This window comes from Vanessa atalanta, chromosome 8 (genome assembly GCF_905147765.1).
Source record: "Vanessa atalanta chromosome 8, ilVanAtal1.2, whole genome shotgun sequence".
Taxonomy (NCBI): domain Eukaryota; kingdom Metazoa; phylum Arthropoda; class Insecta; order Lepidoptera; family Nymphalidae; genus Vanessa; species Vanessa atalanta.
Window position 1 is genome coordinate 9,169,061 of NC_061878.1, and position 27,177 is coordinate 9,196,237.

The window sequence follows — 27,177 nt, forward strand, 5'->3', positions numbered from 1 at the left end:
ATCTCGGACAAATTATACATACATACAAAATTTATGTCATGACCAGCTGTTACTCGCTAGTTTGTATTGTATTGTATTGTATTAATATAAATAAATACTTTTTGATACGCTTAGTAGAAGTATTTTTCAATTTCATTTGAATTTCTGTTCAGCGTGACTCAAGAACAAATATAGTTTATAAAATTTATAATATTAGGACGATAAATTTCAATGGAATTAGTACAGATCGACCCTGGATTACAAAATTCCTATGGACCAATTTTGCGTATTAGTGTGCGAATATATTAGAGACTGCACGAAGCCGAGTCGACCTGACAGGATCGGCTCACTTTCGAGTCAGCATTGAATTCGAGGAAACGCAACGATTCCAATGCTGTCATGACGAAATAGCGCCTAATATACCCATGTAGCTGTAATTTTTAAACTCAATAATACATTAATATGTAATATTGAGTTTACTCTGTAAATTTATAGTAATAAATCGCCATTGCCGAGAGATCGCTCTATGTTATTTACGGAACAAGGTGCGTTCCCATTAATTGAACAAGCCGTGTTTGTCTCGATCTTCAGATAACGCACCTTTATGCTGTCAACTCGTCAAGCAAAGTAATTACAGGAACAAGAGACGTATAATTCTCACGGTTAGCGAAGCAATCAGTATGAAATTGAATATACTATTTTACAGAAACAATAATGTGCCTAAACCATGAAGTATTATTTGACTTCTATCTTGTATTTTGTAACTCCTGACGTAAAAATATTTAAGTTGAAGTGGGTCTTTCTGTGTCACCGTAGCTCCTAAATGGATGAAATGGTTTTGATTATCCTTTTTTTTGTTTAAAATCTGATTAAATCGAGAGTGTTCTTGACTATGATTAAAGGAACTCTGATCAGCTGCTTGGAGATCATATCTTGTCTAGTTGTTGAAAGAAGATGAGCGACTTCTACTAGTCTGATCTATTTAATACTTAGTCTACTGTGATTTTAGTGATATTATAATAACATCCTGACCTGAAGCTCCAGCATATTCTAAAATCAACCGGATACCCAGCTCCTCGTCAAATAATAGCAGACATTTTTGTTTGAGCTCATTGAAATTGTATGGATGAGTAAACTCAGGGTTATTTAAATTTGTATTTTTGTATAAATAAAAGCAAATACACTTACACCCGTAAAATTACCAAACATTCCACCAGGACCCATACAAGTAATCATTTCGTTGTATGAACTTAAAACGTCTACCTGCATTTTTAATATAATATCAGTTTGTTAGTATACTTTTGTTTCTTGTGATACTGTACTTTAAACAATGAGGTAGCACCTCTCTTAAAATAAAAGAAATCGTCAATTTATTACTTTACAATTTCAAGCCTATTTATATAATATCTTAAGTTGTTCGTTGACAACCAGTCAAAGATAACCAGCAGATAAATCGTTCCTTTTCAGTAAATAAAACCTGCTAAACGAGGTTTAATCCGAGTTAAACCTCACTTCCCCGCCCTCGAAGGTTACGGTGTGATATTATAGATATAACCGTTCTCAAACCATGTTAAAAACATTTTCAAAAATCGGAGTTAGATCTCAAGGTGAATCGATAACGCGTACAAACAAAGTCTTCAATTTTGTATAATAATATGTATTCTAACTATCATAAGTCGAAATCACCTAGCAGATTATGCACATACCTTTCCTCTATAAATAATGTAAATCTTAGTCTGCATATCCTTGCACTGCACCACAGTATCTCCTTTAAGGAAATACATTTCATGCAAGTGCTGCGTGATAACTCTGATGAAGGAGCGCTCGACTTTTCCGAACAGTGGAACTTCGCGTAGCGCCCTTTCATACATGAATACGAGCGTATCTTCCATTAGCGCAGAGTTTAGACCTCGACATATTTTCTAAAGATTGTAATAAATTACTATGAATTACATGTTACTAATTAATGAATTTACTTATTTGACAACACCAACAAGTAGTACAGCAAAAATACACAATAGACCAAAAGTCATAAGTAATTGAGTAATTGCTTACTTTTTTAAAGGTGTTCTAAAATTACTTGAAAATTGAAATATAAGTCAACATTGTAAAAATTGTAAAGAAAAATACTAAATTAAAATTAAATATAAATATAGTTTTTTTTTTTAGTAAAATTAAGTTAAATTAAATAAACAATTGTGTATACAAATTGTTATATTAATATTATCGTAAGGCGTCTAATGGATATTTTTTAATGGCCACACAGGGCATATAAGATCAATCCAGGCCATATCATAGTGCTTGGCTTTGAAGGAAACATCGTGAGGAAACCTGCATGTGTCTAATTTCAATGAAATTCAGCACATGCATCTTTTTTCATGGTAAAGGTGGCGGACACCCCTGATGGTAAGCGGTCACCACTGACCATAGACAATGACGCTATATAAAATATATACCATTCCATACATCGCCAACGCGCCCCTAACCGTGAGAACTTAGATGTTATGTCAAACCGAAACCCAACAATAGAGAATAATGCTGTCTGGCAGTAGAATATCTCATGAGTGGATGGTGCATACCCAGACGGGCTTGCACAAAGTTCTACCACCAAGTAAAGCAGCGTGGTAGAATAAGCTGCAAACCTTCTCCTTAAACGGAGCGGAGGCCTTAGCCCAGAAGTAGGACATTTGCAGGCCGTTACAAATAGTTTATGAAGATATTTTAAGATTAATCGAAATAAAATTGCTTTTTATATAAAATTGTTAGTTTATTTTTATTATTAATATATACATATGTTTAAATGAAAGTTTATGTATTTATAGTTCAAGCATAGTTCGATCAAAGGTTGTCTGAAAGACTTTGCTAAAAGCAATATATTTTATATTTAACATATTATTATAAATATATAGCAACGAGATGCCCCAGCGGAAAAATTACAAGCATCAACGAGTTTTGCTAGATATATACAAATCAAGTTCAAAGTATTGTAATCAATACAGAATTACACTTGCTACTTGATTTTCAAATAAAACACTACCTATTCAAAAAATACCCTGATCTGAGAAGATCCGGCGAAAGAATCTCAGTGTTTTTTTGTAGTAGATTTGTGAGAGTTTATAATTAATCTCGTAATTTACAGTTAAGGGAGCTACAAACGCCTGTTGGAATTCTGTCACAAGTGTGTTCATTGACCCGTATCGAAGATTGAGTAGAACAAGCTGGATATCCGTGTGGCAATCATATCACGCGACTTATGCTTAGATGAGCTTGTATTATCTATCTAATTAACTATTAAGGAAAGGTAAATGTAAATATTCCACTGTTTTGGACTGCTTGGAGTTTCTTCCACCACGCTGCTACAATGCAGTTTGGTACACATGAAGTAGATTTTTAGGCAAGTTTCTTCATGAAAATTACCTTCAGCGCCAGACAAGATATTAATTATACAGCACCTCAACAATTCATGGGTTTGTGCGATAAAAATTAGCACATTCTATCAACTGTTAAGGCCATAATTTCATTAAAAAAGGCATTCGTACTCTTCCATGCTTTATTAATATTCCGTTAGTAAAAACCGCCGAATAAAATAGCGTTACTATTTTTATACATTGATTTATTTTAAAATAAAGAAATCTAACTCTCATCCAAAGCGAACGAGAATTTTTGTTCACATCCAATGTTAAAAAAGTTTCATTAAAAGATTTCAAAGTAACGAAGGTAATGAAAAATTCACGCACCTGTGGATCGCTGCCGTGAGTTCTTTTCCAGACGTATTCAAAATATTTCAAAGTTTTTACAGTCAACATTGGATCAACGTTCTGTCGGTTCAAAAAATCAACCAAATCTCTTGTTTTTTCCTGAAATTGATTGCACACTGAATTAATTCTTATAATAATTTGTTTTTACAGTCACCTATTTATTTTATTCTTTTTTATTATTAAGGCACACGGACAAAAAAAGACCCCAGATGGCCCAGTGGTAAGAACGCGTGCATCTTAACCGATGATTTCGGATTCAAACCCAGGCAAGCACCACTGAATTTACATGTGCTTAATTTGTGTTTATAATTCTTATCGTGCTCGGCGGTGAAGAAAAACATCGTGAGAAAACCTGCATGTATCTTATTTCAACGAAATTCTGCCACATGTATATCCCACCAACCCTTAGCCCAGCAGTGGGAAATTTACAGGCAGTTAATGTGTAAATTTCGAGGTAGTAAAGGCACCGCTCATAAACATTGGCACTGTAATACATTTTAACCATCTCTTACACCGTCGATGCGCCTCCAACATTAGAAACTAAGACGTTACGCCCTATGTGTCTATAGTTACGCTGGCTTACTCATCTTTCAAACAAAAACAGAACAAAACTAAGTATTACTATTTGGTTGTAGAATATGAGATGAGTGGGTGGTGACCAACGCAAACTAACTTGGTCAAATTTATTCGTCATCTACTTTCCACGTACCCTTATACTTGAATATTAAAACGTTAATAAATATTACAAGAGACCTACTAAATACTTTCCCGTTATGACATAAATTTGTCTTCAGTGACCTTAGAACATGCCGGCAAATTGCTTTTATCCCGAACTAATAAAAGCAGTTGGATAAAAATCTTCATTTTTAATATTACAATTTAACATGAAAAGCCTTTTATCAAGCCCGTCTAGAATATATTAGGTATAATTTTCTTGTATATAAAATACAATAAAGTTTAATATAGTTCGAGTTATTATAATTATATCCATTTCGAAAGAGTGAAATTAATTCGCAATATCATATTCTAAGAAGGTTTTTTATGATGTTCATAATATTTTAAATTTATTGAGCTGTAAATTCATATTTAACTCCACGATCCTCGCTTCTGGTTACTATATTTTTTCATTATTCTTATTTTTCTTCAATATGTGTGGTATATATACATCCTCGTGTGAATTAGCTTAAATTTATATTTATTTACGGTGGACATGTATAGTGGACACTATACCGATTCATAAATTCAAATAATTAGTTAAAAAATACTAATAAATAACATAGTATTGGTACAAGATTTATCTTTGCAACCCATTTGCGATACATCAATGAACAAAAAAACAACGCTTATTAAAACATGGATAAATATATGAGGTTACAAAATAAGTATGTATATATTTAAATATTATCATTAGCTAAGTCCTCTGTGTACATGTATGGCATTTTACAAACAATGAAACTCATTATTCTTTGAGGTTTATTTATATAACCCGAGTTTAGGATAATTAGTCCATCCCCGAATGGAATATTAAAAGTAACATTAACTACATGTGTCTGCTACACATGTAGATCTATACTAATATTATAAATGCAAAAGTAATTCTGTCTATCTGTTATTCACGGCCCAACCACTGAACCTAATTTGATTTGAATGAAATTTGTTATGAATCAATTTTGAGCTCCAAAGACGGACAAAGTTAGCTTACCAAATCTACGCGCGAGAGATAATTGGACTGTATTAAGATAGAGTTCTTACCTCGAAATCCGGGCTCTTACTTTCGAAGACACTTTCATCTTGGGAGAGCTCTCTTGGTCTTCACACACTTGAAGAACATAAGCCAAGGGATGGGTGACGTTGTTTGTAGGACAGGAGGAGGATAATAGTTCGTTGCACTAGCTAACATTTACCTGAAGACCAAGACCCGAAACGCAAGCGAGACTGAGTGACAAGTATTGACGACGATCTCCGTGGTCGAGTAGCGTGTACACCGGTTTTAGTGGGTACGCCACTCCGAGATTCCGGGTCGGATTCCCGGCCGAGCCGATGTAGTAAAAGTTCATTAGTTTTCTATGTTCTCTTGGGTCCGGGTGTTTGTGGTACCGTCGTTACTTCTGATTTTCCACAACACAAGTGCTTTGGCTACTTACATTGGGACCAGAGTAATGTATGTGATGTTGTCCAATATTTATTTATTACTATTCAATAAAAGTAATGCTTACATTATGCGATAGTAAAGCATGCGAAGCTGCGGAACGCGTCGATGCAATGTAACCGTACATACACGCGAAGTACATCACACCAGCTATTTGCAAAGCCATTCCCAACCAAACATCAAATTTGTTCGAAAGAGCTACTGGAGTACACCCACAACCTAATAAAATTAAGATACACATTATATATTTGTACAATTTAATTTGAATAATCTGAACTACATAATAACCATTTCTAAACAACTTATTAATCTCATGTCCAAAAATATTAATAAATTCCCACTACGATTATATGAATGATAAAAAAGCGTGGACTTAGTATTTGTTGATTTCCAAGTAGGAAATATATAAATTTAATTGTACTTTATCGCCATACTCATTGATTAAATTGGTTGAAAAGAGTAACTACTGAGTTTTGGTAATTCTTCTTGGTATACTCTACTTTCCAAACCATTGGTGCTTTACATATAATTCAACACATGACAATTCAAAAGTGCTTTTATGAAGCTACTTGAATAAAGAATATTTTGATTTTGATTTTTGATTCCAGGGCATTGTGTTGTCTAAATTATGTAGACGTACCCAATAAAAAAATAAAGAAGTTCAAGAAGAAAAATCTACAAAAAAAGTAAATAAACTGTCCTTAAGAACACTCCATATATACACCACCATGATAAATATATGCCTAATTGACAAATAATTCGCCAGTTGAAATAAAAACAAAATATTGCTTTTAAAAAACATACTTCGAGGTTTGAATTAATTCTAATTAAAAGTCGTACGTATGTAACAGTTTTTCCCATTTTGTTTGAGTTTGATAATGTTAGTCTTGTTTGAATTCGAGTGTGCACGAGCGAAACGGAGGTGTTTCCAAAAAAGTTCCATTATGGAAAAGTAATAACGAAACTCATATCGTATCTCGGACACAGGATAGCCACCCGTGTTTAAGTATCGTAATTGCATCATTTTGATTAAATGAAGTGCTCATAATTTTTATCCATCTCTTTCTTTTGAATTGAATGGCTAAACAAAATTGCTCCACGGAGCATCAGTATTTTGCGTAAAATAACTAAGACTTTACGTAAAATAATTAGACTTAAATAGAAACGATATTCATTTTTAACGAAATTATATGATAAAAAGCCTCCGAAAGAATTAAGTTATTAGGCTATTGAACACTGAAAACTTTATATCTCAGCATGATAACGTTTAAAATGTGTATCTATATTATAATTTATACAAATAATAATACTTTAAAACAAGCACGCATTGTCTTGAAAGCTCTTTGATTTAAAGTTATTATAATTACCAACAAATATCTCAAACGTCCAGAAGAAGGTTTGCATATATTCTGCCACAGCATCTAAAATAATTAGTATTTTATAAGAAAAGTGCGAAGCACATTTACCAAACGGTTTCAATGAGTCTTTTTACATTTTGGCTTATACTTCTTTCCAGAAAACAGCAGAACTCTTGAACAATTCGTCATAATAAAACTTGAAGTGGGTACCGTGAAGGGTTTGCAGGAATTCATAAATATGAAGGCGGTTGCGAAGTTGACCAGTGTTATGGCAATCGGAAGGAATTTGAGCAAAACGACTGCCTGATTCACTTGCATAATGTCGCTCTCCCAGTATGAAAAGGCTCCAGTGATACGGAATACCTATAAAATATTTTCTTCATTTACCGACTAACTCTTAACAATTTTTCTTGTTATATAAAAACTTTTTTGTACTAAAAATTTTCCTGTTATTATATCGTGAATAAATCTTCTTTGTTGTTAGCTATGTTTTTGGATTGAAGGGTGAGTGAAATTTTAAAAATGTTGAATCGTATTTAGCGCCAAACAGTAGTACTCAGTATAGTTGAGTTTCGGTTTGAAGGGTAGCTACAGTCACAAAGGACGACATCTTACTTCTCAAGGTTGGTGGCGCATGGGAGATGTAAGGAATAGTTAATATATCTTACAACGCCAGGTGGCCCATTTACTCGTCCGCGTACCTGTATCATAAATGAAGTAACACTAATAAGAAGCGAATTACCAATAGTATACGATTAATCCTGCAAAGATCAGTATCGGCGTGTTCATTCACAACTTTAAACTGGAAAATAAATAATTGTTACTACATGATATTTAGTTATTAACCATTCCAAAACTACGAAACATTAAGCTGATAAACATTTAAATTATATACTGCTATTATAACTTTAGTTACTTTTAGTTACAAGTTGCACTAGCTTGGTGGTAGAGCTTTGTGCAAGTCGATCTGAATCTCACTATCAGATATTCTTTCGCCAAGCTTAAGCTAATACTTAGTTTTGATGCATTTCGGTTTGAAGGGTGAGTATGCCAGTGTTACTACAGGTACATGGGATATAATATCTTAGTTTCCAAAGTTGGGGGTAAATTATTATAGCGTCATCCATGAGCGGTGGTGACATAATTAATTAAATATACCAATAATGTATATATTGACATATTATTTGTTTTGTGGAATCTAAGTACATGCCAGCTAATACATATATACTTAATACCCTAAACTCAGACAGTTATTCAGAGAATATTCGTATAGGATAATTTAAGAATGAAATAAAATAAATATATAATAAAACTAAATGTACAAATTATGAGCACAAGGAATGATAGCAAGAACGCTAATAACATTTCTCCGTTGAAATGCAATTCCGATTCTTCGGGCGAAAAATGGACCGCGGATCACGAACTGAGAGAATAAGATGAGCAAAAATACATTATCAAATAATAAAAGTTATATTTGCTCTCACCAGTTCTTCGAAAGGAAAAACGCTTATGAAATCCAAAAGAAAAGCGTGCTTCAGATACCTCGTTGTGGTTAAAAATGGGTGTGTTATTAGTAATGACCTGTCATCGTAGTACGCCACATAAGCCATTATTATAATGTCGAGATATAATACTATATCAACCCAACTGTATATACCAATGTTTCTGCTCTGTTTTGTCTATAAAAATATAATACTAATATTTTTTTAAGCTTTTAACTTAACTTAGCTTCTATTCATGAGTATAATAAGGAAACCTGGTTATTGAAATTCCGCCACATATGACCACCAACCCGCTATGGAAAAGCGCGATATATCAAACTTCTTGCTAAGAAGAAAGCCTTTTTCCTTGAGTCAGATATAGGCTGTTTCTATACTATATACTTTATTAAACTTCATCTATTTGTGATTGATGGTCAAATATTACTTAATAAATTTATATTTAATAACTGATTGAGTTTATTACACACAACTTTGATGCTGATAACAATGATAACCAAACAATACTTCATTGAATTTGTTGAAGTACTTAAATGAAATAATAGCCTATTTTCAGTGAGTTCTTTTTACACTATTCAATACACAATGTTTTATAAAACTATTTCTAATTTATTTTCATTGGAATACTTTCGTTACCAAAATTACAATGGTTGCCGCATATTCCGGAATAATTAAAATTTGACAACAATGCATAATTACGTTACACGTAACTGAATAATTACACTTATAAATATTTAATATTTCAATAGCCATGTTTTATCGTTATATAATGTTAAAACTTACAGCAATATTATAGGGTACGATCAGCACGTAATATATGGCCATTATAAATCTCACTGTGCACCAGAATTTTAAAAATAATCCATGCGGAGTAATACATCCAGGAAGGAAGAAATATCTTAAGTATCTATAATAAAAATAAAAGTATCTTTATAATGTAATATTATGATATAAAATATATTAGCAAAACGGTGTTGATTGTATAGTAAACTAGTTGTCGCACGCGGTTTCGCTTGCGTTTTAGAGGTTGTTTGTCAGGTGTTCGGCATAAAAAGCAGCCTATGTCATTCTTTACAGTTCAAGCTTGCTTACCGCTATGCCATGAAAGACCAACAGACAGACAGACAGAGTTACTTTCGTAACTATAACATTCGTATAGAATATATATAATCTCAAAGTTGGTTTATTTGAGAGACCTGGAGGATTTTTTGTGCAAGGTTAAAAAAAACGTAGCAATATATTTAGGTCCGTCAATTTGGTTCAGAGATTTTTTAAGAGAATAGGATCTAATATGTCAGTTGACATGACTTCAGTTAATACGTTTATTATTTATATATTTATATTTTTTTCATGATTCATGAAAAGATTCATGTAATTTTTATTTTTTGTAATATCAATTTTCTCAATTTATACCTCATAACGCCTAGCTTATCAAAAGCCAGTAAATATTGATCTCTCTGCCGCCGCCCACTCACTACTACGAAACTCTCTTTTATTTCTTGCTAAAATCAAAACAAACTTTCTTATTCAAACATATCATCAAACAGCTATAATTATATTTGATTACAAAATAATAAGTCAAGGATTTCGTTAGTATTTAAACTTTACTTAAAGATATATATATTTAATAATAAAAAGATTAAATTTGTTTTTTTGTTTATCTAAAAATAACAGTTATATATATATTAAAAAAATATATACGAAAGCCAAAAGAATTCTCACAAGGATATTACTTTTTACGAGTATATCAATACATCGTCAAGATATCAAAAGTTACAGCGGGACAAGACTCAACTTATCTAAAAACTTTATTTTTATAGATAACTTGAGTCTTAGGTTCATAAAAACTGTCAGTTAAAACTATTTTTTTCGTATTTCCTTTTCTTTGTTGGTCTGGAATACAAAAAAGATCACGAATTATTGCAATACGTTTACAAACGAGTAATGGTATGTGCAATCAATTGTTTTTTAGTTATTTAATAACTAGATTACGCGCGCCTTTGTTCGCGTTTTTGGGGCCAGATGTCAGGTAATAGGCGTATAAAGTAGCGTATGTTTTTCCGTCGAGTTCAAACTTCACACAAAATTGCATCAAATTCGTAAATTCGAAGTTCAAATTATAACATTAGTACAGGAGGTGTTTGGTAAATACTTACCGTAATTCTGTTCGTTTTTGTGTCTATTTTACCAACAAGTGGTTTACTCTCTTCGAATTGTGACGCCCGTTCACGTATAGTGGGATCTTTGATTACCTATTGGAAAACATTTCATTTTTTTAAATAAACATTTTAAGCAGAAAATTATCAATTTTTGTCTCTATCATAATATAATGGGAACAAGATTATGAAGAACGAAACTGAAACAGCTTTATTTTGCCATAAAGTGTGCCACCGGGCTGGTTTAAAAATAGAAAACATTAGTCCTAACCGAATATTCAGATTTTGAACTCTGCCAAGCCCTAATGAGTTTTTATATACTTAATTTGTGTTTGAAATTCGAAACGTCGTCAGCGCTGAAAAAAAACATCGATAAGAAACCATCAAGTCGCATTTAAGTAGCGAAGCTCTAAAGAAAAGGAATCTTTGTTCAGAAATTAAAAAATTACCAACTCTTACATGATATGCAGTCATTTTTTTCTGATTTTGGTGCATTTTATTTTTGAAATAGAAATATTTGAAGATTATTCAATGAAGTTGTTTCGCAAGTTGCAAAACATAACACTTACTGAATTAATTGAGATTTTCTGAATAGATCAACAAGAAGCGAACAGACGTTATAGACTAAATTAAACAATTATTTCTAAAGTAATCGGTATGCAAATTGCACAATATATTCAGTGTCATGGATAGTATTAAACACATGAATCATACGTTCATAATAGGCTGACTGATGTCAGGGAATGTGCTCCAACTCCGCACGAGCGCGGTGTATTCAACATGCAGTAATATGCAGTTTGTCGTTGTCAAGACTGTATGCACCTGGATATGTTGGATAATTTATAATTCGTAATACGTAACTTGCTTGAATAATATATCTAGTGACTAAGTTAAAGGGCGAATATATTTATACCCTGGGCTTTAAATCGTTATTGCTTTTTTTTCCGATAACAATCTATTTGTAGCAGCTGGGTTGGGAAGACCGCGTCAAGAACCTTGAGGCGAACTCTTACCAGACGTATTAGTTTTACTCTGTTATCTAATCAGATGAGATCTTATAATCATAAGAGTGCGGGAATAGAGAGTGAAGTCTCATATGAAAATGACCATTGGAGGCGTCTGGAGAATATGATTGTCATTCTTAATATATGCTGAAAATAATTTCAACTGTTTACAATATTTCTATTTCTGTATTTAATATTTATATGCACATACCTGTCTGGATTAAAAATTTATTTACCAAACGTGAATAATTTATGTGACATAATTTCGTTCCCTTGCCCTACTGGCTATGTACTAAATAATTACATACCATTTAACTACTAAATAGGCGATGTGAATTCCTATGTTTAATAATAAAAATAGAATTGTATTTTATATATAATAAAGAAATGTATATTACTTTTATATCAAGCCTTACCTTTGGAAGTCCATACAACATTTCCACCGTTCCAATATCACTGTTAGGTCCGATCGAACATTCAATTTTTCCATTATAATTTAGTTTATTGCAATGACCCTTTAAATTAGATGGTAGTTAGTTATAGAAATTAATTTTTAACACATTAATTAATATGAAATCTAATCAAATTTATAACGAATTTTGAATGTCTTCAATCGATACATTTTTGATAATATATTTAGCAATAACAATTTTTCCATCATTTTAATTACAGAATATGTCAATAAAGTATACTTAAATTTATAAATATCCTGCCTAGAAATAAAAAAAATGCTCAACTTCTTGATCATAAGTATAACCTTGTATATGCCTTATTCATTAATATATTTTTTGACATAAGCTTTTATTTTTTTTATTAGGCCAAGTTAAAAATAACTGTGGAATCTTATTACAAAAACGAATACCGTGCACCTAAAACGATGTAATAACTTTGGGAAGTCGGAAACTAGGTGTTATTAGTTTATCTTTCCTTCTCGTGTCTATACTACATGTAATGATTTTCACCGTTCCTTTTAAAAAGTTCTATACTCTTTTGTATATACATAATTTATTAAAAATTAAAATTATTTAATACACAATAGTATACTATTAATAATAATTTAAATCTACCCAGAGATCAATCGGTTGGTTGAAATTTGTTTAAAATTTAAATGCAAGATTGTCCCACATTTTACATTAAATTTTTACATTAACAGCCTGTAATTTTCCACTGCTGGACTAAGGCCTCCTCCTCCTCCTCTTTCTTTGAGAAGAAGGTTTGGAGCAAATTACACCACGCTGTTCCAATGCAAATTGTAATCACAAATTTGTGTAAACAAAGGTAAAATGATAAAGAAAGAGCGCACTTGGGTGGAGAGCAAAGCCTAACTAATAGTAACATAAAACATTAGTATCTAATTTACATGAACGTATAGAAGCCGTATCAGCTATACATCACCTAAATTGACACTGTAATTTATTAAGATTAATGTATTTCGATAACTTAGTTATGTTATGTTGGTATATAAATCATATTGATTCAAAATCAAAACCAAAATCAATTCAAATAGGCTCAATAAGCACCTTTGAATCGTCATGTTACACTGTAGAATTAAATGTACCACTGTGCTACAATCTGTTCGGAAAGTACATTCTACCGAGAAGACCCAGCAAAAAACTCGCCAATTACTCTTTTCCATCATTGAAATTACAGAGTACGTCAGTAAAGCACAATTTAATTTATACATATATATCCTGCCTATAAATCAACAAATATTGAATCCACTTTTTTTATCTTTAAAGTAATCTTGTACAGAATAATAAACCTTAACTATCAATTGTATTTTGATATGAGTTTTGAATTTCTTAATATACCAAGTTAAAAACAACTACGGAATATTTAAGAAATGAATACTGTATTCCAGGAAGGATGAAAAATAACTTTGCGAAGTTGGAAATTATAGTCATTTGTTTTTTTCTTTTAAATAGACAACATTGAATTTTATTCTGTCAATAGTTATTATCCTAACCTTTTTCAAAATGTACATATCTCGTCCGATGTCGCCCGCATGTTGAACGATCTCATTGTCGGGTAAAACTATTGTCTTGGCATTAGACGCAACCGTCTGAAGGAAATCTCGACTGCAATTCTGTGTTAATGTTATATTATTGATCAATATAATCGTATATCAGATCATATCCAGAGAAAATGTTTCGTTTATCTTATCCTTAAGTAGATTTGTATATAACTTTTTTTTTTAATTCTGTTTGGAGATAATCCACGTAAACATAGACAAACCAAAATTGCAGGCACTTGAAAAAAAAAATCTTATGCTCATCTGGATTTGAGCTCATTATCTTTGTTTCCATAGTGGAAACTTGATACAAGCCACGTGTTTCATAATTTTTGCATTGTTGTCTGTTAATATCGCATTTTGGACTAAAGCATTTCCTATAAAAATCTAAGATAACCTAAATGGCTATATGCAATTCTCAAATACTCAAAAGTAATAGTGTTTTTTTTTATGTACTCTAAGTTATATAGTTTGACCTGGATTTAGCCAATGGAAGTCCGTGAGTTAAATTTCAGTAACATTATTTTATAATTAATAAAATGAATTTTGAATAGTGAATAATTTTGAATTCTTATTAAATAAATGTTGAGAGTTAATTAATAATTTCTTAAATCTTAAATTGATCTCTTAAAACATACTTGGAAAACCGGACAACATAAAAGTTTTTCAATCGTCTCTAATGATAAGATTTCCTGTTGAATGTTACTCGACATATCCTTAAATATTTCTTCATTAAGAACAGCGCTGTTATAGTACCTTTTTAAACATAGAATACAAATATTATAACTCCAAAAAATATGTAAATCAATAGCAATATCTTATTATAATATAATAAATGAACAGGTTTAACTATAAATAATAATGCTCACCATTGAACGCAAAAGAATTTTTTCACCCGCGCCTTGATTTTACCACTAACGTAGTTTACGGAGAGGAAATAAAACAGCTCCCTCATTGATTCCTGCAACGACTTATCTCATTGTACAACTATACAAATATTTGACAAATTATTAAATGTTTTCTAAAGAACATATTTGCTACTTATTTCTGAAATATTCGTTTGGGTAATTACACTCGTAAATTTTAAACATTTCTTTGGAATAGTCTAGTCAGTAGATTCGTAATTATTGTAACATGATCCCTCGTACCACTGTTCTACACTGCTTATCGCCAAAATATTTAGTTCTTGTAATTACTATGTGCCGAGCTGATAATATTAAATACGAAGAATAATCGGGCGTTTATACTAGCTTTGCCTTCTTGTAGTACAAACGACATACATGTCACATACATTTAAAAAATGTCTCTTTTTATATTTGTAATTCGAAATCACGCTAGTTACTCCGGAAGTTTTCAATCCCTTGAAAACGTAACTACTTCGCTCCCGTTGGTCGTAGCGTAGTGTTAGATAACTTTCTTAATAAATGAACTATTAACCTCAAAAATATTGTTCAAGTTGGACTTTCGCTTAGTGCGTCCATACAAACATACTGCTTTACTTTATATTATACGTGTATAGACAAAAAATATTGGATCAAAATTATTCGATAATTTTCGTGAATTTCCATGCTCTTTCTAGATATCACAAAATGTATAAAAAATGTCATCAAGTGTTACTAGTAAACGTTAAAAACGACTATAAATTACCTTAAACTTTAGTCTCCTTTGTGTTGATAAAACGTAGATGGAACATATATTTGCAATATAGAAACATGACAAATACGTTCCCAGTACTATTAAAACTATAACCTAGGGCAGAAACAGAGTTAATTATTTAAAAGAGGAATTTACAAGCATCCTTTAGAAACAATGAAAACTACTGGCGAAAATATAATACTCGGTGATGCTTTGTTTTAATTGAACTTATTGATTTAAAATATATTATGTACGTAATGTTTATGGCATGTAAAATAAAAATAGTATATTTATTTTATTAATATATTATATTATTATTTTTTAAATATTTATCTATAAATATTCAATTATACTAATATAATAGAAAGAGGTTAATTTTGTTGTTTTATATTATTTGAGGGGTTATGTCCGAAACTATTGAGCCAATTAAAAAAAAAAATTATTGATCCATATTTAAGAAAGAGGAATGATATAGAGTATAATATATATTTATATTATGATATGTAGTTTTGTTATGAATAGCTTGCACCCTTGCGAAATAATAAATCTTTTAATAATCATTAATCTCGATATTTCATATGTTCAAAGCTACAATATTTTAGTATTAAGTATGTATGTAATAAATAATTTATACCAAGCCTAAATCCTCCAACCCTGGCGAAATATCTGAAGCCCCACTTCCAGTGAAAACAGATGTTCCAAACGAAAGGGCTGAAGAAACAGGTGTTTCGTGTTTTGCGTTGTTTCTGACGAAAATCTTTGTCTCCCAATAAATCAGTAAGCCCATCCATGTATTCTAAAATTGTTGTATAATAAGTGATACAAGGTATTATTTTGGTTACGGATTGACGTCTACAGGAATCTGTTTTGTTTTATAGTTTTTTTTTAAATGTGGGTTAAGCAGCTGACGTTGGTGTCTCCATGCTGAGTTGAAGACTTATTTTGCAAATAAGGTTTGAAAATTATTCCACCAAGCTGTTCCAATGCACCTTCATTAACATACATTGCGGAATATCATACGACACGTGCATATTTCTTTCACCGTCGATCACTCCTGACTTGAAGACTTACTTCACCGTCGATCTAACAAATATAAAAAATATTATATTTTCCCAGGTTTTAAACAATGATCAGTTAAGATTTCGTGTATAAACAATACCCACTGTGCCATCACGGCATCTATGCCAACAGCTATGGTAATGTAAGAAAAATGTGTAAGCCAGTACAATTAAAGGAACAAAATAACATCTTAGTTGCCTCCATTTAGTGGTGCGTTGGCTTTAAAGAATGGGTACTATTCTATACAATAATGTCGATGGGTATTGGAAATCACTTATAGTCTAATATAGCAGTAGTTCCTCTTATACTGATTATATATTTATAACAATAAAATGAAAATCAATAAATACTTCTCTACAAAGGTTTTTTGGACAGGCGAAGAGGAACAAAAGACACCCTGACCAGTAGCAGAATATGATGAACAGTAAAAAATACTTCATCAGACATAAAAACTGAAAAAAATACCATAACCATTACTATTCACATATAAATATCAACGCAGACATAAATAAATCTTTTCGTTTGCATTTTATTATAGATCCAATTTCACCTTAGCGTTCGTATTAAAGTTCTTCTGCCATTTCTCTAAGTAGTCCCATATGTGCCATACTTGTAAAATCGGGAACACGACGGCTATTTGAGAAGCAATCGATTCCCCGCTAGGGTCTAATGTATCAGTAAATATATACATAGGGAAGACTGAAAGAACATCAAGATAAAAACCAACAGTGGACATTTTCTCCTCGGCTATCTCTCTGACTGTTTCCTTTCTCACATTCTGAAATTTAAATTGCCTCAATTTATCATGAATATAATGGAGATTAATTTGCATGTTAAAAATGAAATGTGATTTGGTTTAACGTTTAAGTTCGAAAAACTTTGTGATAAATATCGTTAGATTTTTTAAATGTTTTAGTTAGGTAGTTGGAGTTGCAAATGGGTCACCCGGTGGTTAGTGGTCACCATTGCCAGTATTTCTTATCATATTATAATACACAGTGGTTTAATATAGTAAAAGTTTTTAGTTCGTAATATTATTATTATTTTATTATGATGACAAGTCGGCGGGCCGGGAAATGAGTTACTTGATATGGTTACAACTGTCCATAGACATTGGCGAATATGAAATATATAGAAGAATTTATTTTTTAAAAAAAAAAAGAACATATTGGGTCATCAAGTACACTTAAAAATTTAAAGAATTAGGTAAACAAAAATTAAATTACAGTCTTAAGACTTATCAAAATAAAGAAAAACTTGTATTTTTTTATTTAGTTATCTAAAATAGAATTCCATCTATTTACAATATTTCAAATGCTAGAAAGCACAGTAACTCACTTTCTCAACGACGGCGGTAGTGAGTTGAATATAAATACTGAGCAACAAGCCAGCAATCACGATTGTGTTCACGACCCGCTCCCAGTCGGACTGCAAGGAATCGGTCCAGTGGGGACACATTACACACACGAATAGCACCAACAAAAAGTGAGTTACATCGAACATATTCGTCTGGAAATAAATATAAAGACCTAGAAATATTCTATACAGTTTCATGAAATCATATTCAATGAATATTTTTCAGATATTTACTGTAAAGAATAAAAATTGTGTGCATCTTCAGTATGACGATTAGACATTTTAAACTACAGCAACTGCGGTCAAGTTTGAATTTGAATCTTCATATTATTTAATAGTGGAAGCACTGGGTTATATCAATATAATAGGTATCCCACTAAATTTCAGTAAATTTCCCACTATTAGACAAGACCCTCCTCACCTCTTAAGGAGATTTTGAAGATCATACGAAATTCTGTTTGGTGAATACGCCTCTTTTGTTTATCAGGCGATGAAATAAAAAATAATGGTGTTTGTTTTGAACCCGTGGATTTTAGCCAATGACCTTCGGTTCTAATCCACGTGATCTAACAAATGAAAAGTCTCAGCTGAAGCCAGTGACCAAGAATATACGAAAACAAAAACTTTGATTTTAAAATATTCGCTAAATTTGTATAACCTTATAATCAATCATTTCTTTTTTTTACGTACAAAATCAGTATTCGGTTCCAGAATCCAGGGAAAATTCGAGCGAAGACAAATTCGAGGTTTATCAACCGTAGTAACATGACTAGACATATGGTATAATTCCAAGTAGTCAGTAGTAAATTTCCGCTGTTTCTTATTATTTTCATCTATAAAAAATCAAATCAAGTCTTAAAACGTAGTTAATATAAAATGTTGTTGACCTGCAAATTAACGAAACGTAAATCAGCTTTGAAAATTATTACTTCGTGAATATTTTCGTAAATTATTATTCGAAGTGGCTTTAATCACTTTTTGTTTATTTTTTTACTTTGCCGATTGAAAAATGTTTTTTTCTTTAGTAAAAAACCTTTATATTGTAAGTTATCACAACTAAAGTTACAATAATATTATAAGTGTCTAAAAGTGGAAATGTAGATAGTCACTTATTCATTCTAAAAGCTGCGCTGTATAGAATGGCCTTTACATCTTAAACACAAACTATAACCGAATATAGTGCTTTATGACAATTAAAGATTAAAATATTAGCTGTAAGTTAATTAAATAACAATTATTTTATAAGAATTTTTTAGTGTATTATACCATACAATATAATTAAAAAAAAATTATTTCACTTTAGACTTTTCTGAATAATACTAATAGTTTATTCTATCAATTAATCTTTATTAAAATCAAATATTTTAAGCTAATTTCTTTGAAATACCAGACTATGTGGTCATGATATTAAAAAAAAAATCCTTTCGTTTATATCAGTTTAGATCCTTATTATTGTCTTCGAATCCTTTCTTAATTTTGTCTTTTAAAATTTTGGGATTTCAACCTAGGATCTCAGGCTCTACAGTATTTTAAGGCAGACACTAAACCAATGCAGCAGTTACCTTTGTAGTACATGTGTGAATCATCCACAAAAGTAGGGTCTTCTTCTTCGACTCCACTTAAATGATCTTTAAGTAACTTCATTGGTCGGTAGCGTATTCTAATCAATCTCGAATCGTTTTTATCATATTTAGTGATAGCGATCTGAAAACAAAAACATTGTAAACTATGAGATAAATGTAGTAAAAATAATGTCGTCCTAGTGAAAACTTCATTGAACAATCTCACAGAATAGCCGTCTCCGGATAATATAATATAATACAGACATTCTATTATCTGACTCTTATGATCCGAAGTGACAGAAATTCGAGCCGATTGAAGAAAGACCAGGCGAGGGGAAGAGAACGGCTGTCAGTTTTCTTGACTGATAATAATCAGCATATTTTTGCCTGAATCCAACTTCTGCAGCTTTTTAAGCTATACATTAGACTAAAAGGCACAAAAGCGTCAACCTACTGAAGCGTTCCCTTCAATCACCGAGCTAATTAAGCTTTTAATATGGAAACATTTTTATCGCCTAAATTTATTTTAATTATTTCCCTAAACAGTAAAAACGAGATAAAATATGATAAAAAGGTCATAAAAAAATCAATGGTCTTATCTAAATTGAACCCGCGACCTTCGTTTGAAATCTCGTGCCCTATCCGCTTCGCTATCTCGGTCCAACTTCATAAACGTAAGTTTCATATTGTTTTGAGACGTCTCGAGAGCAGACTGGAGACTAACGTCAGCCTTACGTCTACTCGAGCTGATATTAAACAACGCGAAAACTTCATATTACACTTTGGTATTGCGAAATGTTCTTATATACATTTTACGAAATAAAATAATTATTATACGGCATTTATTTATTTTATATTTACTTGATTTTGATTTGTTACTAACCTGTCTGCCTCATACTAACCTATTTAAACTGCTTCGTTAGGAATTCAAGTTATATATTACATATAATTATTATCATATTTTTCATAATAAGATTATTATATTTAAATTATGTATTTGATAAGTTCATTTAATTTAAAAGATTTTAAAAATTTCAAGTTAGTTACAATCTAACATTATGTGAAAGTTCGTTTCTCAGCAATCGACAAAAACGTTTCAAACAAGATCGATTGCACAAGTTACACTCGACTTTAACTGACATTAAGCATCGTGGATTTTCACGAATGCATTAATTTTATGCAACCATGTATATGTACTTCAAAATAGATACTAAATAGTGTTTCAGCCATATCAACAAATAAATTCATGAATATTTTATACAAATATCTGCCAGGTATTTCAAACGGCACATGTAGGTTTCCTAACGATGTTTTTCTTCACCGTCGAGCACGAGATGAATTGTAAACGGAAACATGGACGTTTAGTAATGCAAATCTGCAATTGTCTAAGATTCACGTATTCTAACTATAACACGTCACGTATTAACTAATATTATAATTGCAAAAGTAACGCTGTCTGTCTGTTTCTCTGTTACGGCTAAACCACGGAACCGAATTTAATGAATTTTCCATATAGCTTGTTTGAACTCCAAGGAAGAACACAACTTACATTTTTATGTCAACACCTGACCGACCAACCCCTAAAACGCGAGTGTAGCCGTGGGTGACAAGTAGTATAATATATTTAATTAAATATCTAGCGACCCGCCCGGCATCGCACGGGTGCATTCACCGTTTTTCAGTAATTAGACAATACAAAGCGCTATGTCCCTGCGTTTCGGTAAGCGACTTTTTTATACTATGTAATGATTACCTGCTTCGATTTCGATCTTTTAATTCTTGTTTCAACTTTTTCCCGAATTTGTCGGAGCGTGTACGGATTATCTGTTAGTGCCCGAATAAAGTCTGTCCTCTTTAATACCTGCAAATGTAGAATTTACCATTATTTTTTTTTTATTGCACGGTAACTTTGTTTCGTACGTTTTTAAATTTATAACGTATACTTTTTGACTTTTATATACACAGCTCATCGGTGTATGTAAAAATTTGCATTCCTTTTAACGTTATTTATTCGTTTTAAATCTTCAAAGCCTTTGAAAGAAGCTTAGTAGCGTTCATTTAAATAAAATATATGGTTTCTTAGTTACATTAAATGCCTTAAGCGCATTACAGTTCCATAAGTGTCATTAACGTGTATGCCACAAATATATAATAAAAAAAACATATCAAGTATAAATTATCATAACACTATTTAATTAGTCAATATAAACCCTTTGTACAATCTCGTCTGGGTAGGTGCCGAACACTAATCAGATATTCTATCGCAATACAGTAATACTTAGTACTGTTGTGTTTCAGTTTCAAGAATCAGTGAGTCAATCTAACTACCGACCGTCGAGGTCATGACATCTTAAGTCGTAAGGTTGTTAACGCATTGGCGATGTAAGGGATAGTATTTTTTTATTTAGAATATCAATGTCTGTGGGTGGTGGTGGTGGTGACTTATCCTTTACAATAAAATAAAATTGTTTGTTTAATATATATGTACCTGCAGTTCGACATATGTCGCGGCCTTTACAGTCACTTTTGATGGTATTGAATAAAATAAACTTATTTCTCCCAATACCTGAAATAATATACATTTAAGAATCATTTAGGTATGAATTTAAATATATCAAGATATTAATTGTTGCTTCTCAATATATATTCTGTAATGTTTTGTATGTACGGAAAAATATGATTTTATGAGAAAATGTGATTCTCATAGAATTGGTACAAGGAACAAACACAAACTTGTTACTCCTGTTACTCGACTGCATAGAATCAGTAACTCTTTTGTGGTGTAATGTATACGGTTCTACAACAGGATCCCAGAAAGCGTTCAAAATGCTTCTGTTGCCAAATTAAAAAAAAACATGTTAAGGAACGCTTATTTGTGAAAGAAATACAATAAGTGAGTTTACGATTGGCACACCTTGGGAATGAAACGATCGCCTCCCGGCTATTCAATTCTATTCATATTCAATATATGTATTTAATTAGTTTGACAAAAAAAAGACCCGCTGAGTTTTTTTTTCTTTCGCCGGTTCTACTCAGATGTTTCCTTTTCCAAACCGGTGGTAGTGTTTAATTTGACTATCGATAAGTAAGTGTAATACTTATATATTGAACAAAGGAATTTGAGTTTGAGTTTTTGTATAATATAATATTGTATAACGGTTCATGTAGATTTACTTTATATATTATTTTCATTTTGCGAGAAATCAGTGTTACGATTAGATAAAAATCTTAAAATGTTTCTAGAACATTTTAGGTATACGTCAACTTTTCTTGAACGTGTAATTTTATTGTAACCTTCAGGTGATGTTAAATAAAAACATCATATATATATATTGTATAAGTGGCAATAAATGATGCGATACGTTGATAAAAATCACCCTGAAGTTAGACTAGCCTTCTACTACGTAGTACATATTGCATATTATACACAAGTGGGTGACAAGCACATGTGCACTCCCTATTCCCTTAATCTCATGATCCGATAGGACGCCAATGCCACACGACCGGACAAAGGTTAAGCCGCAGGTACAATAGTTTTACGTGTTTTCGGAAGCACGGTACATACTTCTAACTTTGGGCTCCGGTTAAAAAAGCCCAATAATTTTATATCAGGAGTCTGATACCAGAATGTCGAGATCTGCGGCGTTATTTCTAGCCACTAGACGATCGATGCAGTCATAGTAGTAAGTATAAGTATTGCATTTATTTTCTGTTTCTTAATTAATTTATTCTTAATTCTGCAATGGAATATCGATTAAGAATCCAAATTTAATTTAAAGAAAGTTGTATGTTTTTTTCCATGTGAGTCAACTTCCTACGCTACAGTACCATTAATCGATCGAAAGGTTATAGACATATATACATATAATAAAATGGAGTGTCTGTTTGTAATATTAAAATAACCGCGTTTTACTAAATGCATATGTATGTATACACTGTACATATACCTAAATAACATTTTTTACAATCAACAAATAGACAACTATTTGTCTGTCTGTTTGTTCCGGCTAATCTCTGGAACGGCTGGACCTATTTTGACGGGACTTTCACTCTCTGATAGCTGATGTAATAAGGAGTAACTTAGGCTACTTTTATTTTAGAATTATATGTAAAATAATAATAAAGTCACGCTTTTTTAATAAATTCAAACGCGCACGAAGTCGCGGGTACAGCTAGTAATAGATAAACTCACGGTTCCCTCTTTGAACGCAATCATCGGACTTTCATCATCTTCATCAGACAACATCTCCAGCACGCCGCATTTGATGAAAATGATACCATTCTTCACCACGTCCTGGTTCCACACACACTGTCCAGCAAGATACAGTTCGTGTTTCATCAACAATGAAATTTGACGCATGAACGATTCATCTATTGATTAAGTTTATTATTTGAGTGGATTAATTGGGCACATGCTACAGTCCTTTCCAATCTTGTTAAGTCTCATTACATTACATACATCATCATTAACAGCCTGTAAATTTCCCACTGCTGGGCTAAGACCTCCTCTCCCTTTGTGGAGAAGGTTTGGAGCATATTCCATCACGCTGCTCCAATGCGGTTTGGTGGAATACACATGTGGCAGAATTTCATTGAAATTAGACACATGTAAGTTTCCTCATGATGTATTCCTTCACCGCCGAGCACGAGATGAATTATAAATACAAATTAAGCACATAAATATTCAGTGGTTCTTGCCTGGGTTTGAATCCGAAATCATCGGTTAAGATGCACGCGTTCTAACCACTGGGCCATCTCGGCTTATTAACTCATCTTTTATATCGAGTCAAGTCAAGAACTCATCCATTAGAGTAATTATTCTAGTTCCTAAATCGATGTTTCGACTTGGGTAAGTCTTGTAAAGGTCATAAAGTTCCAAATCCAAACCCAAATACGGGTAACTACATGTTATTGGATCGACTAAGTTGACAGTGTTACACTCGCGTATTTTGGAAAACACGTGAAGTGAGACACGTGAGTGTACCTGCGCCTGATCTCTTTCCAGTCGAGGCATTGAAATCGCCAGTAAATTAAATACATGAAGCTTTACTGGAGATCGCGAGTTTTTATGTACTTACTTTTTATGTGTGCACAATAATTCATTTTAGAAGTGATGGGAAAAAATCTTGAGAAAATCTGGAATCTACACAAAAAGAGCATGGATGAAAATATACTTTTGTCTAACAATGGGACCTTTACGGGCTCATGTTTTTATATTTTTTGAATCAATAATTGTTGATAGGTAGGAAATGATTACCCATGTCTCTTAATAACAAGGAGTCGTGAAAGTGTCCGACATTAATATCAAAAATGAGCTCCATCCTCAAGGGTACAGGGAGTTTTTGTAGATGAGGAGTCGTCAGAATTCCATCTTTCATTTTCCAAAGTTGCTGTTTATACAACATTGCCTGTTCTACCAACCATGAAGGCGCCCCGCGGAATTTAAGGAAGTCGATCACATGATGATACTATATAACAAAATCCATTATTAATATGAATAATAAATGAATCCGTTTGAATAATTATATTTTATTTTTTAATTACATTGGTAAAAATTACATTTTTTAAAAAAAAAAAATACAACCAAATAATATATAAATAGTTATTTAAAAAAAATAAGCTAAAATTTTAAACTTATTTTCTTTTAAATAATTATTTTTGGTTGACTTTAATAATTATAACAAGCAGGGAATAGGATAGCTTTTTTAAAAATAGCGTGGACATTGTGGGAGGCTCTTGCCTTGTTACGCAGTGGGCGTGTTAAGTTGTTATTTTTATGATGCGCTTTGATTATATTACGAGAAAAATATTATATAAAATTTTATAGCCCACATTATGCATACATAATAACAAAAAAGAAGAAAAACATCTAAATTCATAATAATATTAGAAAATGAATTAAAATGTGAGAAATAATTAGATATTTATTTTTAAATTATAAAAGGTTCATGCTTAAATAGCAACAGGTAAAAGTATATGCTGAGTACAAAATAAATAATGTTGCAGTTTTCCAATAACAGCTGCTCATTTTCATTTTTAATTATAGACAATATAATTTATTAATAACGTAATATATATATGAATGAATGCTTATATGGAAATCAAGATATCCTTATTTAATAAACTCTATTCATCAATATATTTACTATAAAATTTATATATTTTAATCGAAAAGTTGAAACATATCGACGTCATTTTACAAAACAAACAAATACCAGATACAAAGGAGGATTGTGTTGAATTTGCACAGTGGGAATATTTTTGTTACAGATACAAGCTAATACAAAACTCGTACTATAAAAAGGACAACGTGCTTATAAACGCATTCGATTTGATTTAAAGTCATTTCATGCGGCGTGTCATATTAAATACTTGTGTCAATTCTATACATTTACGGCTTAATTATAAGCTGTCATTAATAAGTGATTAGTTAAGCAATATTTTTGTCTCCTTCTTTCCAATGTCAAATTAATTGTGACTGAAAGAGAGAAATAGCTGTTTGACTAAACACCCGATTACAACTTATATAAGAGAAGTCGTTAGTTTTTTATTCAAACCACTTCATCAAGTGATACTTTTATGAAATAAATTATAACATATTCGTATTTTTTTCTTTTATAAAGTAATTAAATTAAGAATATTTTCTTTTGCAACAGTTTTAATTGTGTACTTGGTTTTCGTAAACACTTAAAGTTTCAAAAAGTAAAATTGGAAAGGTAACCAAGACGGACATGAACAAATCCCTAACACCAAATTATAAACAATGTTTAAATTAAAATCAAAATTCAGATCTTTATTTGTGGTTATTTTGTTATAATATTAATTATTATTTAACTTACACGTGGTCAAGATTTATACAGTAAGTATTGTAATTCATATTTGTATATATTTAAGGACTTAATGTTAATAATTCTTATTATCATGTATAGAAATAAAACATCTGTAGCCGAGATAAAACAATATCTAGTCTATAAAACGTGTTCTAGAATCATCTAGTATCTTCTAACCGAAGATTGCAAAATTAAAACCAGAGCTCCACTGAGTTATCATATACTAAATCTCTATCTCTCTCTATCTCTATGACAAATATAAACTAAAATTAAATTAATGATAAGTAAAATCATTTGACAGTATACCTGTTCAACAAAAGTAGACCATCGACTGTTTTCCAAAACAAGTTCCCAAGTGAGACCTCCGATAAAGCGATAGCGCATAAAAACGCACCCAAAAACCATCAGAAACGATGTCAACCATTTTTCATGACTATGCTGAAAAGGTAAAAGTATAACGAGTGCATATTCAACGAAGATCAAAGCTTGAAATTCAGAGAAGTGCACATAATTTATACATACTTAATTTGTTTAAAATAATATGCTCGACTGAGAAGGAAAACATTGCGAGCAAGTTTATGTGATGTAGATATAATTCTGGCACAGTCGTTTCATTAAATATTAGTACTTTTAAGATCTGTTACGTTGTATTTTCTTGTACCGCGCTTACATTAAGCTCACTTGCATACTCAAAGTACTTACGTTGCAGCGTCGAAGGCTGTCTTTACATAATCCAGTGGCCTAAAACTTAGTACACTTTGTTGGTTTGTTGTACTTTTTGCATGTCGATAAAAAATATAACAATAAATGAACTGGAGCAA

The 27,177-nt window shown here is 31.6% G+C and overlaps 1 protein-coding gene across 1 annotated transcript in view; it reads right to left on the minus strand.

Moving 5' to 3' along the window:
* LOC125065923 overlaps positions 1 to 27,177 on the minus strand; it is a 44,822-nt gene that overhangs the window by 12,442 nt on the left and 5,203 nt on the right. The window contains exons 7-34 of the mRNA XM_047673783.1: positions 26,663 to 26,794; positions 24,784 to 24,994; positions 23,719 to 23,897; positions 22,015 to 22,092; positions 21,280 to 21,387; positions 19,527 to 19,668; positions 18,655 to 18,797; positions 17,947 to 18,117; positions 17,159 to 17,386; positions 16,959 to 17,060; positions 16,184 to 16,345; positions 15,562 to 15,663; positions 14,784 to 14,875; positions 14,553 to 14,670; positions 13,870 to 13,989; positions 12,320 to 12,418; positions 11,614 to 11,721; positions 10,900 to 10,995; positions 10,157 to 10,245; positions 9,527 to 9,650; positions 8,729 to 8,923; positions 7,987 to 8,046; positions 7,379 to 7,607; positions 7,254 to 7,307; positions 5,954 to 6,105; positions 3,717 to 3,836; positions 1,686 to 1,901; positions 1,168 to 1,242 (exon numbers count right to left, since the gene is read on the minus strand). Of these exons, the coding sequence (XP_047529739.1) occupies positions 1,168 to 1,242; positions 1,686 to 1,901; positions 3,717 to 3,836; positions 5,954 to 6,105; positions 7,254 to 7,307; positions 7,379 to 7,607; positions 7,987 to 8,046; positions 8,729 to 8,923; positions 9,527 to 9,650; positions 10,157 to 10,245; positions 10,900 to 10,995; positions 11,614 to 11,721; positions 12,320 to 12,418; positions 13,870 to 13,989; positions 14,553 to 14,670; positions 14,784 to 14,875; positions 15,562 to 15,663; positions 16,184 to 16,345; positions 16,959 to 17,060; positions 17,159 to 17,386; positions 17,947 to 18,117; positions 18,655 to 18,797; positions 19,527 to 19,668; positions 21,280 to 21,387; positions 22,015 to 22,092; positions 23,719 to 23,897; positions 24,784 to 24,994; positions 26,663 to 26,794 (3,705 nt within the window). The remainder of the gene's footprint in view (positions 1 to 1,167; positions 1,243 to 1,685; positions 1,902 to 3,716; positions 3,837 to 5,953; positions 6,106 to 7,253; positions 7,308 to 7,378; positions 7,608 to 7,986; positions 8,047 to 8,728; positions 8,924 to 9,526; positions 9,651 to 10,156; positions 10,246 to 10,899; positions 10,996 to 11,613; positions 11,722 to 12,319; positions 12,419 to 13,869; positions 13,990 to 14,552; positions 14,671 to 14,783; positions 14,876 to 15,561; positions 15,664 to 16,183; positions 16,346 to 16,958; positions 17,061 to 17,158; positions 17,387 to 17,946; positions 18,118 to 18,654; positions 18,798 to 19,526; positions 19,669 to 21,279; positions 21,388 to 22,014; positions 22,093 to 23,718; positions 23,898 to 24,783; positions 24,995 to 26,662; positions 26,795 to 27,177) is intronic.